Source organism: Xiphias gladius, chromosome 8, assembly GCF_016859285.1.
Source record: "Xiphias gladius isolate SHS-SW01 ecotype Sanya breed wild chromosome 8, ASM1685928v1, whole genome shotgun sequence".
Lineage (NCBI taxonomy): Eukaryota > Metazoa > Chordata > Actinopteri > Istiophoriformes > Xiphiidae > Xiphias > Xiphias gladius.
In genome coordinates, this window is record NC_053407.1 from 1,111,938 (window position 1) to 1,130,118 (window position 18,181).

The 18,181-nt window shown below is 43.5% G+C and overlaps 1 protein-coding gene across 5 annotated transcripts in view; it reads left to right on the plus strand.

Annotated features, from left to right (window-relative positions):
* bcar1 (BCAR1 scaffold protein, Cas family member) overlaps positions 1-17,875 on the plus strand; it is a 93,898-nt gene extending 76,023 nt beyond the window's left edge. For 4 of the 5 annotated variants that reach the window (XM_040132684.1, XM_040132683.1, XM_040132686.1 and 1 more), the window contains 6 exons: positions 6,271-6,420; positions 10,462-10,557; positions 11,846-12,235; positions 13,320-14,201; positions 15,526-15,615; positions 16,217-17,875. In XM_040132684.1, coding sequence (XP_039988618.1) covers positions 6,271-6,420; positions 10,462-10,557; positions 11,846-12,235; positions 13,320-14,201; positions 15,526-15,615; positions 16,217-16,753 — 2,145 coding nt within the window. In that variant the 3' untranslated portion in view covers positions 16,754-17,875. The remainder of the gene's footprint in view (positions 1-6,270; positions 6,421-10,461; positions 10,558-11,845; positions 12,236-13,319; positions 14,202-15,525; positions 15,616-16,216) is intronic. The other variant, XM_040132688.1, reaches the window with a different exon arrangement.
* Positions 17,876-18,181: the final 306 nt, after the last annotated feature.

An 18,181-nucleotide genomic window follows, 5' to 3' on the forward strand; every position in this document is an offset into this window, starting at 1 on the left:
TTTGATTCTTTGCTGCGTTTTCTTCCTGAATTGTGAGGTGATCTGCTGTGTAGGTTTTGTGTTTTCCCTCCATCATACCAAATCTCACGGGCATTAAACATGACTAACACACAGACACACAGTGCAGCATAATGTCAACTCAGGTGTCCCTAATATGCGTTGTAGTAATACCATCAACAAAATGCGCAGTACGATGATAGTAAAACTTTTTTTTATATCACCCCGAGGTGAATCGGTCCATCTGGACTCTACCAGAATTGCCAGACAGCCAGTCTGAGCATGTACACATGGACAGAACTTACACAGAGTGTGTTGGTGCTCTCATGGAGACCCCCCCCCCCTGCACTAATCTGTTAAGACCCCCGCACTGCCTCTTGATGCATGCATGTGTGTGTGTGTGTGTGTGTGTGTGTGTGTGTGTGTGTGTGTGTGTGTGTGTGTGTGTGTGTGTGTGTGTGTTGCCACATGCCCCACATAGCTGGCATGGTATTCACAGGCTGTGGTTCCAACTCTCTCTCATTCATTCTTTCTCATTGCTGCTGCTGCTCTGTCTTTGTTTTGACTCCTTTGTCTTGCTGGTTTGAGCGCATGACCAACAGCGTTACATATTAACTCCTTACTGAAGCTAGAGTTTACAGTGAGTTTAAATATCTGTTGCAGTAACCTCGCCAGAGCTATAGTCCTGTCAGTGGCTGCACTAAACAATAACCAAATCACACTGACTGTATTGTTCAGCTATAAACATATTTTAACGCTTGCCAAAAGTGGTATCGAGCCATGTAGGTTGTAATAGTTTTCTTTGAAATGTCCGTCTCTGAGATTTCTGTCTCCATCCAATAAAAGTGAATGAGATTGTGTTAATGTTGCTCAAAGTATTGAAAAATTACATTTAAAAATGTAGCGGCAACATCTCTTTCCAGAAGTATGCCCAGGTTACCCAGGGTAATCAACCTCATTGTTTTCATTGGAGCTACTTGCTACCAAACAAACAGTTGTCATCCGTGTCCCAGTGTAAACTGTAGACAGTGTGAGCTGTGAATTAAAGGGTAACAGGGTTAGGTGGAAGCTGAACACCTGGACAACTAAATGTGAACTATCTGTATGACTAGATACCACTGGAGGGATGTTCTCCGATTATTATTTCAGGAAGCCAACTCTTAAATGTTTACTCTGCTCACTTGTGTGTGTGTCAGTGTTGGTTTGCGGCAAAGCACTTTAACAGTGTCGTGTTGTGAGGAGAACAGATTAGAAATGACTCTGTTTAGCTCTCAGACAATCAACCAACAGCCTCCAAGACTGGTTTGGTCACTACTCTGTTTAATAGAGTTTGACAAGAAATTGGTCAAACTCTCTGTGATCCTAGAACTGCTAAAAAGGAATTAATAAACAGATAAAAGGGAAAATTCACAATTCAACTAACATTGAAAGGAGTTTCATAGTAGCATGAAACTCTGATGTTGAAGACAGTAGTTGGCAGGATACACTGAATAAAAATCTGATAAGAATAATTACAATGCAAATTGGTGCATGATAGAGTAAATATGTGAATGTAGCCACTTCATATGTGTATACATGAATGTCTTCATGTTCACATGTTTGTATCATGTATGCAAACAGTATGTTCCACTGCACATACTGTAGAAATGTGTACATACAGGCTAGTGTAACGTATACATTTGTAAGTGCAGACTGCAGTACTCTGTATCTGTGCATGTATTTTATATGTACAGTATTTGTGTGTGTCAATGTTTCCACTCATACATATGTAGGTTTATGTGCATGAATGTATTTTTTCTGTTCTCTTTTTTGGAGGTGTATATGTACAGTTGTTTGTACACTGTATATGCACTAGGTTTGTAATGGTATGTTATGTCCACCGAGTCTTTCATTTTTGCTTTTTGGTGTCTTGTTGTTTTTGGTTTCTCCAGGATCATGTATATGATTAAAGAAACTTTTGGCCGCCGTTTCAAAAAACAAGTTCACTATCATTCCAGTAAATCTTCACCATCAGTACATAGAACACAGTATGACAACAGAAACTGGACAAACGAATAAATAACTTGTAAATACAGTAAACTACGAGTACATGCTTACCCAATACTCTGAGTGTATCAGTAGTGCAGTATCTCTCCTATCTATTGAGAAATGAAGCAGTTTGGCTGTTTACATACAGGATCTAATGAGCAGACTCTTGGGACCGACCCCAGAGGTCATTGTCAAATTCTCTCCACCCTGCTGACTGCATTCTGCATCTCTCCACTAGAGCAGGCAGGAACAGAAAGCAGTGTGAGACCACAGTACTGATGAGGATCTGAAGCAGCTATGTCCACCAGTTCAGACAAACCACCCAACCCTCCTACTGTAATTAAGCCTCTCTCTATTTTTACCCCCTTTTCTCTTTGAACTTCACATCTGTGCTGTAAAGATTTATTTCTCTTCATTGGTTAAGTGTTCTCTGCTGCAGTTGCATGTATAGAAAGTGTATTTTTTGCCATGTGCGGTTACGGTGGTCATTTTGAAGCTCAAAGACTGGGCTTCAGTTAAGAATGTGCTGTATTTACCACCAGATACTACAGAGGAGATCTGATCCTGCTTTTTGTTTCCAGAACAAAGCGCACGTCCTGGTTTCTTGTTATCTGTCCTTTTCTCATCTGCATAAAGCAGAGAAAGAGAAAGAAAGAAAAGGAGCGGAAGAGCGGGAGAGGGTGGAGGGTGCTGCTGGGAAGGAGGGACGGACATTGCTCGGAGCGAAGGTCATCTGTTAAACAATGACTTCTACTTGACGTAATCCTAGGCACGGAACAAAAGAGTGAACATCCCAGCTTGTGCCACACATGGTCCTCTGTCATAATGTCATAGAGGAATTCTTCTTCACTGAATCCTCATAAACAAATGTGTGCAAAGGCACTTTATTGTTGGTAGGTCAGAGTAGCTGCAGCTTTTATTAGGCCACTGATTTATTCTGAGAACATGACACAGAGAGTTTTCTTTGGTGGATATGTAGGTCAGTAAATTTGAAAGTATACAGCCAACCTCAGGCCAGAGTTCTGTGAGGATACATGAGAAACGAGGCTGTGCAGAGATCTGATACAGCTGTGGGCTGGCTGTCATTCATTCAAGGGTCAGCATGGAGTGGAGTTAATGTTGACAACGGAGGAACAGCCCTGGAAGGGAGCTAAGAGCAGGAAACCAGTTTATACCTGAAATGACTCAAACTGAACTCAGTACAATCAAGTGCCAAATCTGATGGAAGACACCAAAACTAAAAAAAACTGGTCATAGACAGTGTCTTGCAAGGTGTGTAAAGTATGCATACCTTAGAAAGAGATTACAAAACTAAACTGTCACATTGTTCACGGGAGTTGGATCATCAGTTCATCAGCTTGTGAATACTCACAAATCGTTAGTGCAACAGTTTGACATATTGGTAAATTTGCTTATTTGCTTTCTTGGAGTCAGATGAGAAGATCCATAAGAGCCAGGAGATGGTTAGCTTAGCTTAGCATAAGGACTGATACAGATGGCCTAGCTTGGTCCATCATAGGTGTCAGAATCCGCCTACTAGCACCTCTGAAGCTCACTAATTAACATGTTGTACCTCCTTTCTTTAATCATTACAAACAGAAATGCAAAAATGACAGGTGACAGTTTTAGGGTGGGTCGTGTTTAGCATTATCTCTTGACCAGGTGCAGTGACCTCTTGGAGTCTTGCCATTGCCAAATGTAAACACTGCGGTAGACGGTTAACTCAGCAGGTAGGAAGGCAACATTCTTCCTGCATCAACTCTCTCTGACATAGCTTCATAGCTTCTGACACACTGTACTGATCACGCAGTGAACTTGTTGTAATTTCCATCCAGGAGGAGTATACCTCTTTTTTTCTACCTATATGATTACCTAAGCAGTGAGAGAACGGGACGGAAGCAGCCATTGCTGTTTGCGTCTTTACTGTGAATTCACATTCGTAAAATGTAGCCAGTAGGTTACATGAGTGCAAACCACACCTGCATTGCTATTTTGGTTTTCATCATTTTGGACCAAAGTCAGTGCAGTTTGCTGTTGGTTTGCTATTGCTGAATGATGCACTTGTGTCGGCATTCAATTCTGTTATTGGTTAACAGTGGTTACCATCCCAGTGGTGACGCACACGCATTCACTCACATACGGTATATACCCATGATGAGTAGGATGTCTCTCTAGTGGTGCCCACTGATCCATAGCCCTGATCTCCTGAAGGGATTAAAAGGCTCAGCAGGCTATTACTATTACTAGACCTTATACACACACACACACACACACACACACACACACACACACACACACACACACACACACACACACACACACACACACACACACGCACGAACACAGACCGACTTAGCTTTAGTGTGTAAGTGTGTGTGTCTATTCTCCAGGGTGCACACAGACAGGTGATCAATAACATAGGTTATCAATCAGACACAGGCCAGGGGATTGTGTGTGTGTGTGTGTGTCTGTGTCTGTGTGTCTGCGGGGTACATCTGGCACTTAGCCAAGTGTCGTCAATACTGTTGAAAGCTTTCTGACAATGAGGAAAGAATTGTTTACACGAGTGTGTACGTGTGACACACAGACTGAGAATTAGAGAGAAACCAAGAGAGAATTGTAAAATACATGATGTTTCTCAGCTTTTAAGGAATTTGTTCTTATTGCAACTGGTGGTGAAATTATTCCTCCAGAAAATAAAAATTATTCTAATTTGCCCTCGTGTGGAAAAGAATAGAGAGAGTGTCTTATGAGGTGGGAGAGTTGAAGGCAGATGGAGAGAGAGGAGGCAGAGGCAGATTAGCACAGACAGGTTGTCAGATGGATGGTTTTATCATTTGTCCCTTGTCTGTCTCACACACAGCGTACCTCTGACAGCTGGGGAGCTGAGCAAATATTATCAGAGCTTCCATTAATCAGGGCCGGAGCTGAGTGTGATTAATCAGTGACTTGACTTACAAATACACACAGAGTGATACGGGATGTTCGGTCAGATACTGAAGATGAGTATTTGGAATTAAACATTTAGATAACAACTGAAAATACACAGGATATTATAGAATATATTATACAATACTGTATTATTCTATTCACTTTATACTATACGTTCACATTTTTGTAGCACATGATGAAACTTACTTTTAAGTTTTTTGCACCATGGCTGGTTTTCATTTCAGGTACATAGCATGGACGTATGCCACATACCGTACAGTTTATCTACCATATGCTAGTTTTTGTTTTTGTTTTTTTTTGCTGAAAATGATCTTGATCAGATGAGAGGATCAGTATAAGTTCCATCTCTCAGTTGAGAGATGGATAAGGATGCGTTTAACAGTGCCCCGAAAATTTCCCACAAAGGTGCGAAAATGTAGTGTCAGTAGCATGTACACTACTTTTTGCTAAAAGTCCTGCACTCATCAATAATGAAGTAAACGGATTTTCCAAATAAGTGTCCCAGACTTCAATTTAATGTTCACTATAGAGTAAACTACTGAGTATTTGCAGGCAGCAGTGAATGTGAGTGATTTTGGACACAGCATTGGTGATTAGCATGCTAGATAATAAGATAGAATATTCCACAGTACAGTAAGCGGAGGCCTGGTTACGCTAGCTTTTTGTCTGCAGTTGGTGCTGGTAGCATTTGGTTTAACCAGGACTTGGAAATGTTAGGGTAATCACAGGGAAGGGAGAGAAGCGAGAATGATGGAAGGACACTGAGAGATCCAGCTGCGATGGCTACTTTTGTTGTGTGTGTGTGTGTGTGTGTGTTGTATACCCCAGCTGTTGTGGTTTCCCAGGCTGGCTGGTTGACTCTACACTCAAACCATATAATACAGAGTTTAAACAGGCACACAATAGGGCAGCCTGGTTCCCACGACAACTATGACAGGACCTCTGCTCTGTTTTTATTGCCTCTGTGTGTGTCTGTGTGTTTTAATGAGACTGAACAACCTTTAGTCTCTGCTCATTCAGTGTGAAGAAGCAATAAATTCTCATTCAAAGGTGAAGAAGCCCTTTAGCTTTTTTAACTTCAGAGTCTGATGAGGGAGAGCATTGTGACCCTTGTAGGTTGCCATACTCACATAAACACAGGCTTGCTGACTTTTTTAGAGGAAGGGACTACATGGAATAAGAGAGAGAGTTTATCTGTTGATGTGATTATCAAATATCTGCGGCTGACTGATGTTTGTATTGTGCTTTTTGTGTTCATCTTGTCTTGACTCTCGCCTGTGTTCCTGTGTGCAGGTGGTAGTTCCTACGCGGGTTGGACAGGTGTATGTGTACGACACAGTGAAGTCGGACCAGGACGAGTATGACGTCCCACCCAGACATCAGCCTCCAGCCCAGCAGGACATATACGACGTGCCGCCCACCCGCCAGCAGTACAACACACAGGTCAGACTTCTGTGTGTGTGTGTGTGTGTGTGTGTGTGTGTGTGTGTGTGTGTGTGTGTGTGTGTGTGTGTGGGGGGGACTGTGTCTGGGATTTCTTCTGGAAAGGAGGTGTTCCAGTCCGTGTATCCATCTAACCACAGGATGGAGGAACTACAGTAACAAGTGTTTGGTATTTGAATAAAACCCCAAACTGTGTGGTGGATACAGACCAGAAGAGATAAACTGATGCAGTGACTCATATTGCAGTGGATAAATGTAGAATGCTGTGGTGTGAAGTTAGACTCAAGAATTCTTACGCCACATAATTTCACTTACATTTGTGTGAGTTCAACATTTTTCTGGTATCTATATTTGTAGGATCTTTGCATGCTCAGTTTTGATCAGAATTGTGTTATGAGTTTTGTTTTTATAGCATTTTATGATAATGAGCATTTGATTTTAAAACGCAGAAATGATTCAAATTCTGGAGGAGTATAGCATTTTGTGTTAAGAGTTCTGAGTGTCATGGAAAATGAGTCAAAGCAATCATAAGAAAACAGACATAATTATATTGCTTATAATTAGTAGTAATAAACGAGATGCAGCAGTGTTACTGATGTTGATGTGATGTGACGCGAAGGACCGATGTTACAACGGTAGTCCTGTGGTGTAAATGTGTAAATCTCTGAGTGTTTGCGTGTGTGAGATGAGATATACATTTACAAATGGTGTATCGCATCAGAGCATTGTATTCTTATCCATCTAAGTGTCTTGTACGACACAGACACACACAAGTATAGTCTGGCACCAAGTCGTTCTGTCTGCAGAAAATCATTGTCGGATGTGATGTAATGTTCAGCCTCCCCCTCTCTAAATATTAGATCTGTCTGTAGTGAAGGTCATCCATAACCAACAGGTGGGATAGACGTGCGTGTGCGTGTGCGTGTGCATGTGAAAGTGATGTACGAGGCCCTTGGAACTGTCCATAGGCAACCGGGAGAAATTGTATTTTTCCACTGTGGAGGCTTATTGATGTGTGTGTGTGCGTGTGTTTGAGTTTTTAGGGCCTTTACTCTCGAGTCCACAGACATGCACATAGGTCAGTTTAATCGCATTGTGTAATTCCACACAATGTTTTCTGTTTAGTGAGCGAACACTCACACACACGCACGCACGCAGAGACAAACTGTATGTAGAAGACAATCTCGATGCTATAGAAGCGAAGGCTCACGCACCTACAACCATTGCAATTTGAGAGCTAGAGCTTTAGGAGGAGGAAGAGGAGGAGAGAATGAGCTGCAGGAGGAAGAAGTGGAAAAGGAGGAGGAGGTTCAGAGAAAGGAAAGAAGTATGAGGAAAAAAACAAGATGACATTGAATGATGAGAAGAATGAAGGATGGGGAGATGAGGAAGAGCAGGAGGAAGATGTGTTGCTGTAATAACAGATGTAGCTGCTGGGCGTTTTTGAAGTCAGCAATCTGAAAGGTGAAGAATGAATGCGCCGTAACACAAGGCACTTCATCAAAATGTCTGCTGTGTGGGAGATGGCTCTGACCATAACAAGTAATCACACACACTCAGTGACATCACAGTACAGCTGTGTGGTACAGCGAGCTATTTAAGAGCCCGGTGCGTCACAGGTACTGTATGAGTACGACGGCAGACACCAGGAATTCTTTCGCTGCGACATCAGCTCTGACTGGACTGTGGAAGAGGGCAAAAACGGTTTTGTGATCAGTTTACAGTAAACCTCTTTCCAACTGCAGCACCACAATCTTCAACTCGGTATGTGTAAAAGAAACTGAGCTGATCGTATCAACGTATGTCCTTCAAGCGGCCCAGGAGGTTTCGTAGTGCAACGGCCATACGCTGGTTCCATTAACACCGGTACCGTTGCTTTCTTGCTGCCTTCCCTATCAATACAAATCTTACATCACAGTGTTGATTTTGTATCACACTGTAATATCAATGTACTGTAGGTCATCTCGTAGTATAGTGAAATTCTTGAAAATGAATTGAGAAAGTGTCGTAGACGAGATAACTAGATGAGAATGTGTGTTTGTGGTTAAGTTGAACTGAGATTAAAATGAATTTTACTTGAGTTTTTATTTACTAATCACAGGTGAGCACACACGAGACAGGTAATCAGTTGGCCAGCCGATGTTGGTAGCGCTTCTTTAGTCCCGACTGTGATTTCCGGACCGGCATATGTATGTGCTTTTCGTGTTGTGATACGAATCTCGGGGCGATAGACAGATTGCCCAGTGTCACGTATCTGCAGCAACTGCTGACATGGAAGCTGCTGGGTTTGGATTCTGTGTGACACCTCTCTTTTTGTGTGATGGTCCCTCTCTCAATCTAACGTTTTCTTTATTAGCTTCACTGGCATGACCATAATTACATATGGTATAGTATATATGTCGGGATGAGATATAATGAATGTAATGGAACAGACAGCACATTAAAATGTGTTGATCTGCTGGTTCTCCTCTCTCGCTCTCTCTCTCCATGTGTCTCTTATTGTTCCAGTATAAAAGGCGTAGAGGTGTAAATGCCCCAGTTGGAATGGATAGACATCCCAGCTGCTTCTGTACACACACAAGCGTATCTGTGTGCGTGTGTGTGTGTGTGTTAGAGGTCATACATCAGAGACAGGAAGTCATTCCAGTATGTGTGAGAGACACAGAGCAACGAGTGAAAAGAGGAGTTGATAGAGGGACAGGAAGGATTGAAGAAGCAAGTGTTAATAGATGGACACTTCCTCAATAAGGTCACTGTCTCATGGAGACGCGGTCATGTGACCAAAACCACACTGGCTCAAATTCCTTGGATCGCTCTTTGTCCCCTCTTCACCTCCTTTTTCCTGTTTTCTTTTCTAGGATTTCTCCACCTCTTCTCTGCCCTCTTTTCTTACCTTCGTTCTTTCTCCCCCCTTCTTCCACTTCTACCTTTCTTTCCATTCGTTTACCCTCTCTTTATTGCCTTTTTTCAGTCTCTACCGCCTCCTCTTTCCCTTTTCTTTCCCTGCCTCTCTTCTCTTCTCCTGTTCCCCTGCTTCTTCTATTCTTTCCTTCCTCTTTCTCTCGCCATCGTCTTCTGTTCCATTCTTTTCCTCCTGTTCTTCTTTCTTGCCTCCCTCTCCTCTTTGCCTCCTCATACCCTAGATAAAGCCCGTAGATGCATTCAACAATTTAAAACCTTGCTCCGTGACTATGCGTGTGTGTGTGTGTGTGTATGTGAGGGTGGATTTTATAGTCTTGGGTGATACTTCCTGTGTACATCTCTCTTCACTCTCTTGTATCTCAGATAAGTTTGTAATAGAATGAATGAATGTACTCTTGGTGGATACTTGATTGCATTATGTGGCATTCAAATGCCTCCCAGGTGGCTTTAAAGGATCTAAAGAACCTTTAAAGCATCTTTAAATTTGCCCGCTCTCAGTTTTGGATTTCTGTACCCCAAGGCAAAGTCCAGCTACACTGGACTAGACTCCACCTTCCGAGCAATGGCTTCATACTTCCCATCAGCCTTTTCCTTTGCCAGATACATACCAGCCGGATATGGGTTTGTCCTGTTGTTGATAAGCAGCCTCTCACATTTTCAGGAGCTCAAAGGCTCCAACACCTGGAGGAAATTATGAGAGCAGACTTTGAACTGTGTTCACATAAAATCCTGATTTTGCATTTACGTACTTCTTACTTCTCAAAAGGCTGTGTCACATCCAGTCTCCATCATTAGCGTCGTGTAGGGAGATCCAAGGAGTGCAGCTGCTTCTGAGATGTTGGAAATCATCACCAAGTCTGGCACCAACAACCACACTGAGTTATTTACATCTCTCCTCTTGCCCATTGCACAGTGGTGTAATGTTGAACAGTCACTGCAGGATTTATGGAGGAGCTGGCTGTTGCCTTCACAAACAGGTGTACCTCATATCAACCACTGGCTGAATATGAGTGTGCCATGTTCTCTCTGATAAGTCACGTCACTGTACTGATAGATGTGTGTCCAGTGTGATGTCCGTAACAACATGACATTAATGTCTGTCTTTTCCTTTATGTTCAGGTGTATGACACTCCTCCCATGGTGGTGAAGGGGCCTTCTAGTGGTCAAGATATATATGACACCCCAGCAAGCACAGACAAGAACACACAGCAGACAGTAAGGCTTTGGATTTGCTGTAGATTTCTTAGATTTTAGATGTGTGTCACAGATATGCAGTATGACAACGATTTGATTTGAAGATGTATGCGTGGGAATACACCGTATTGTATCCCTACTGTCAAGTTGACAAGTGTGATTTAAATCGGTGGTGCACTACGTTGCCTACAGGATAAGTAAAGAACTTACCACCTTTAATTCATTTGGTTTGGTTTCTAGTGAACATCCTTTACAACATATATTTGTAAAATTCAACATGTCAGGGATCGAACGATTAGGTGTCCTAGACACCCAGAGAATCACATCATGAAAGATAATGGTTGGATGTAAATGTGAAAAGGCAATTTACCATCACCAACTGAATTATACTGTAGGTCTGCAGTTATTCAACCAGTGCAGTATGACACAGGGCCTATGTCAAGGTATTTCACAGCCTACATTCAATACAAGATGGCTTAATGTTTGTCAGTTATCCATTTAGAACAAAATGCTGCAGCCGTTCAAGCTGCTCCTCCAACACAGAAATTTCTAAAGAAGTCCCAAAATATCATCGCAGAAATAAGGGTAGAATTTAAAAACTAAATTAATATTTAAAAGACAAAGAGTCAGCCATACTAGCAGCTCTGTGATGAGTTTAACAGGTGTAATGTCACCATCTTAGTTAGCCAGCTAACATTTGTTAATCAGGACTAAACACAAAGTATAGCAGAGGCTGATGGGAACGTCATTAATTTGCAGGTAGTTAGTCATAAACCAAAGTATTGGACAAATAAAAATTTGACCGGATGATGGAGATGGACAAGTCAGGCAATCTCCAAAGTTACTGTTAATAATTCATCCGAAGGGGGGGGGCATTATGGTCTGTACCAAACTTAATGGCAAAGCATCCAGTAGTTGTTAAAATATTTCACTCTGAACCAAATGGTGGCACTAGAATTCAGTACAAGCATTTCAAATGTCACAATCTAAACTCATTCCTTGTGGATGTGAGCTTCGAATGTACATAACACCATAAAAAGACAGTTTTTCTCACATTTTCACGTGAATTTTGGAAGCAAAATTAAATAACTGTTGAAGAGACTGTAACTGGCCAAACACATCATCACCTAATGAGGATTTAACAGCACATTGTATTGGATTATGAGTAATTATAATTACTTGCCTTTTTGTTTTTGTATTCTTAATAATATATCATATATATTAACGTGATATATATATATCTTTGTACATTTATAAAAATGTAACACTTTATATAATACAGAATATTTCTCTCTCGCTTTCTCTTTAGGTGTATGACTTCCCCCCGTCTGTTAGTAAAGACATCCCTGAAGCTCAGCCAATCAGAGAGGAGACCTACGATGTACCACCCCACTTTGCCAAACTCAAGCCCCAAGTCCCCATCCCTCCTGGCCAGTACCTGCACAACAACCTCAACAACGATGATGATGAGCCACCCATTCCAGAGGACGTGTACGACGTCCCACCCCCCATCCTGACTGACAAGCATTATCAGGGAGACAGGAGCGGGGTCAGCCAGGCCCCCCAGGAGATCTATGACATCCCAGCCAGCCTGCGGACTGGAGGTCACCCCACCCAGGATGTCTACGATTTCCCCCGGGAACGAGAGGAGAGAGGAGGAGAGAGGGGAGATCACTATGTCTACGATGTCCCACCACAGGTAGGAGTTAAAGGGGCAGTCCCACATTTTGGGAAAGATGTTTATTTGCCTTTAAACCGAGATTCAGATGTGAAGCTCTATCAGTTTCAGCTCTGTGTATCCAGTGAAGAGATCTAGAAGCCTAGTTTAAGTCAAGTCATTTTAGTCTAGTTTTTGTCATTCCTGAGGCTGCAGTCGTCACCGTTTTTGTTTTGCACATTTACTGGGGTTATAAGTTTTGTTCTTGTCCATCATGAGGTAAGCCAGTGGCGTGCAGTGATTTTTAACGTTAGGCAAGCAGAGCCAAAGAACTAACTACACCCACCAATTCCACTTCCAAGGAAAAGATATTAATATGATAACAAAAAAGCAGATCAGTATTAAAAGGTTTGGGTATTATGTTACATGGTTAACTGCGGTGGTGTGCCATCAAGACTGTTGAGGTAATTTTCCAATGTGCAGGTACAGTTTCCAGACTCATCTGCACGTGTGAATAATGCATGCAATATCATAACTGATCTAAGAACGGTGGAACCTGAGTCAAGGGCATCTTGACAAGCACATGCGGATAATCCTGGGATCTGCAGGTAGCCGATCCCAGGATTATCCGCATGTGCAACCGAAACATGCCGCCCCCCCCCCTCTGCGGTACAAGCCCCAGCCTTTGTCAGTGGGAAACAGCCGCGCCCTCGAAAAGACAATAGATGCAACGGCTGGTAGTCAGCCTAGCTTCCAGAGACAATAGCCAACTGCGGCCACAAGAGGACAGTAAATTACAAGATGAGTGCAAACAGGCAACAGAGTCGAAATGAGCCGCCCCCTCTCTGTCATTCTTGCTCACCTAGCATAACTGTCTCTACAGCATGTGTTCTCTACTGCTCATGCGAACCTCTCATGCATACCCCAAATGACAGGTACACAGAGAGGGCCAGCAAAGAGACTGAAAGGACCAGTGAAAGCCGGTGGATTTTTTGACAGACCAACAGCCCACCAATGCGGTGGCCCACTGGAATGTGTCCCTATATGCCTGATGGCTGGTCTAACTATGTCTTGCCTTAATGCAGATAGTCTCTACATTATTTCAGAGGTGAAATGTGTTTTCCAGGTTGTGCGTGATAGCCAGTCCACCAGTGAGGAGCTGACCATGTCCTTCAAGCGGCTGTCTGCCTCGAGTACAGGAAGCACAAGGAGCAACCACTCTGCTTCATCCTTAGACATGGTTCCTGTCCGTGACACGTCTTCTTCCTCATCGCTTCCCGCACCTGGCTCCATTTCAGGGAAACCCCTCATCTTGGACATGGAGCAGGCCATGGAGCGTCTGTCTCGCCTCCAGCAAGCTGTCGAGTCCAGTGTTTCCCTCATGATGTCATTCATCACAGGTAACTGGAGAAGCCCTGCTCACCTGGAAGGGAACCTCCCCGCCATTCATCAGGCTGCTGACAGGGTGCGCACCTCTGTCCGAGACTTCCTAGAATTTGCCCGGGGGGCTGTGGCAAACGCCGCCCAGGCCACGGACCGCTCTCTGCAGACTAAACTGGGACGTCAAGTGGGGAAGATGGAGGAGGTCTTCCAGAGTTTGGTTCGACACAGTCAGAGCTTAGACGCCATTTCCTGGTCACACACGACACTCACGGCACCGCCACCAGGAGGGGATGACTTAGATCGACTAATCATGACGGCACGAGGCATCCCCGATGATGCCAAGCAGCTCGCCTCCTTTCTCCACGGTAACGCCTCGCTTCTCTTCAAACGGACCAACCGGCAGCAGCAGCAGCTTCCACTTCCTCCAATCCCAGGGGAGATCGGTGGTCACATGACAGGATCAGGAAGTGGGAGCTATCAGGGAGGGGAGAAGGTGAACATTCAGTCACGGCCCCTCCCTTCTCCGCCAAAGTTTTCAGCTGCAGAGGAAGAGGAAGGTGTGGACAGGCCATATGAGACCACAGAGGAAGGCTGGATGGAGGACTACGACTACGTACATCTACAGGTACACCTACACCCACACACACACACACACACACACACACACACACACACACACACACACACACACACACTTTTTTAGATAATTATGAGGACATTTCATCGGCTTACATGTTAAATAGAAACTGTGTTAGTATGTTTACCATTATGAGAGAAGTTCCTTGATCATATATTTTCACTCAGGACATTCACATCAACGTTTAAAGTATTTATTGCAACACGAAACACAGCTTGGCTAGTTTACCTGATGCTCTGCAACAAATCTGAGGCAGCCTGACACAAACTGTCCCTGAGCTCCCAAAGCCATACATAATGGGTTACATTATAGATAATTCAGATGCATAACATCATGATAAACATGAACAGGTAGAGAGGAATGTGCCGAAACCACACCTGGAGAGCGCTGGAAGGGGCTGGTAGTGTAGCAGTGTTGGGGGGCAGTGTGCAGAATGAATGAGTGCCAGGCTGATTATGTGGACTGCATAGTTATTAAGAGACAGGTTGTGGTCACATATAAATGAACTATATATGGAGAGCAGACAGTGGTCTGTACTTGGTATTCATTTTAGCATCTGATTTTGATTTAGCTGTGGTCACATCCTAGTCATTTCATTATTGTTCATTTTAGTCAAACAAAAAACTGGATACATTTCAGCCTATTTTTCATCAATGAAATTTTAGTCTTTTCTTTGTTGTATTTTTTATTTTTATGTCTTTTCTAAGCACTCGGACACTATAGGCACATGCATACAGCTCATTAAATAAAACAGTATTTAGTTCATCCGTCTATTTTTCTGTCTTTCTCATAGTGTTTATTTTCGATGAAAATTGTAATTCATTTTCTCATGCTTTTTGTTTTCAAAAAAGTAGTTCAGTGCCTGCCTGAACTACAGTGACAGCTCCATACTATCTAGTCAGTCCCTTTTGATCCCTAATATGTAGTTGAGTGTGTGTGCGTGTCCGTGTGCGTGTGTGCGTGCGTGAGATCACTCCAGACGTGAGGCTAGAGTTACGGCATCACAGCATCTCTGTGGGGACCACGCTCACTCTGCCTCACACACATACCCACCTATCACAGTCATGATGAATGAGTACATGTGGCTGTGAAGTCTCAGGAACTTTTTGACCAAGCCAGTCTGCGTGTGTGTGTCAGCAAGGCTGAGCAAGAAATGTCTGTGAGGAGATGCTGTGAGTCCCAGCAACTGTTTTTGCAGTTCCCATTTGTCACCATCAGAGGGAGACAGAGGCTGCATATTACTTGTGATACTCCTATTGAGCCACAAAGAGATGTGAACAAGGGTTGTAACTGCTGTGTATCTGTGTATTAGGGAAAGGAGGAGTTTGAGAAGAATCAAAGACAGCTGCTGGAGAAAGGCAACATCATCCGACACAACAAGACACAACTGGAACAGCAACAGGTACCCCTGTGTGCGTGCGTGCGTGCGTGCGTGCGTGCGGCGTGAGTGTGTGTGTGTGTGTGTGTGTGAGAGAGAGGGAGGGATAGTCACGATTGGTCATTTGGGTCATAATTACCACTTAAGCTGCTTTACTCGATACTTGGCCAGTGGGGGACAGATACACAACTGTGATGTCATCGCCTTATAAAGTTGTTATGAGGCCAAAACTATGAGCTAAAAGAGGCTAAAAAGCTGCTCAGACCTGCAGGGCTTGATAAGGATTCTCTGTGGGTGAGCGCCCCCTTTCAGGCACATATACATATACTCACTCAGATCGTTATAAACAATTTTAATTATTTAAATTTTTACTTCAACAGATTTAATCGGATTTGACATACATCATTGAATAACCCAGCACACACCACTAGTTTTTTCACTAAGCTAAAAGTGCTTAGCCTTTCACTGCCATGTGTGGCGTGTTTTGCTTCATTAATGACTTAAAACCTTTAGACATCGTGGATTATCAACATTGTTGCTGCTTTTTCTAAATGGCCAATCGTTGTAGCTTTACAAATATTATCATTTAGTATTAACTGTCTCCTTCATCCTCCTCTCCTTTCAGATTAAACAGTTTGAGCGGCTAGAGCAGGAAGTCAGCCGGCCAATCAACAACGACATGACGGGCTGGGTCCCGTCCCCCCATCACCCTCTGGCCAACCAGAATGGCTCTGGAGGACCCTCTTCCTCCAAGCTGTGCCACGGCGACCGGCAGCTCCTTCTCTTCTACCAAGAGCAGTGCGAGCAGAACGTCACCACGGTGACCAATGCCATCGACGCCTTCTTCACCGCCGTCAACTCAAACCAGCCGCCGAAGATCTTCGTGGCGCACAGCAAGTTCGTCATCCTCAGCGCACACAAGCTGGTGTTCATTGGCGATACACTGTCACGCCAGGCTAAGTCTCCTGAGGTGAGGGCGCGGGTGGCCCAGAGCAGCAACACCCTCTGCGAAAAACTCAAAGACATCGTGATCAGTACAAAGACGGCGGCGCTTCAGTATCCTTCCCCTGGAGCAGCCAGAGAGATGACTGAGAGGGTGAGGGAGCTGGCAGGGTATACGCAGCAGTTCAGGATGGTGCTGGGACAGCTGCTGGTGATGTAGGGGTTGAGGGGGGAGGAGGAAAAAAACCAAACAGTGACACAAACTGAGATGTCCCAGGAACATGGGGCAGTAAATCCTCCCTGTAACACAGAGCGGACGACCCTGTACACCCCTGCAACACGGGGTAAGAGGACCTGGAGCCCCCTGGAGCACAAAGTGCTGCAGGAAACCCTGTACACCCTTCCAGTGTGAGGTCGGAGACCCCGTGTGCTTCGATAGGGTGAGGCTTTCCATTCCGTAGGCTTCTGACATGTAGCATGGGAAACCCTGTGTGGCCCTGGTTCCTAGGGGTCTGAGGCACTGTCTGGGACCGGGGACGCTGACCTCACATCCCTCCCTACCTCGCCTTTCACTGGGACCATTCCTCTCTCATCCCTCCTTCCACTGCTCGCTTTTAATCTAGACAAACTAAAAGGAACATTTTATCATCAGTGGGCTGGGCCAATGGTTGTAAAATAATCATTGTAAATATTTAAGTTACCTATTTAGTCAGAAAACCAGAAAGAAAAAAGACTAAAGAACTTCCAGTATATAAATATAAATATATGGTTCTTTTTTGAAGAAGAAGGAGAAGAAGAAAAGATGAAAACATAAGTGTAGTTTTTAGACAATATCAATAATTGTTATTATTATTGCTATACCGTATAATTATGGCTCTGATTCTTGATCCTTGTATCTTTATTGTTATGGATGTGTAAATTCCAGATGATATGTATGACTGTGTTGTAGTACGTCTATGCTCTTCGCCATCCCTGACAAAGGCACACTTTCCAAGAAAACACTGGAGCACACACCCATCTTAAATCTTCACCTGATGACAAACTGACAGCTCTACATGTTGCCATGTTGCCTCTGTGTTTGAGCAGTACATTATACCGCCTGTGGCTCAATAAGTTGTCCACATTGAGTTCAGTCCACCAATGCAGGCAACGCTGCAGCCAAAAGATGTCCACATAACTGTCCAGTTCCAGCACTGCAGTTATCAAAGATGATATCAGTGCCATCTCAGTTGCTTTTTTGGAAAACTATACGTAGGTTGTTTTGTAAGAGGCATGTATTAGAGAAAAGGAGTGTAAAAGGTTAAAGACAACAAATCAAATTAAACCTGTTTTTCTTCCTTTCTCTGACACTTTGATGTGGTGGTTTTTTCTGTTTTGTTTTTAGTTTTTTTAAATTATGTGCTATGTGATATCTGCATATGGGTCATTCCATACCAACTCACCAGGGCCTCCCAGTTCACGTTGTGAAATTTCTTGAAAAAAATTCATGTAAAAACTTCTATTAAACTCCTGAGACCTTGTAAAAATCCTACAGCTCTACTCCAAATACTTTTACAGTTATGATTTTTTGAAGTTTGGCCCTTGGAGCTAAATTTCATAATTTTTGTGATTTCTTTGTAAGCTGCTTAATTTTAACTGGACTGGGTTG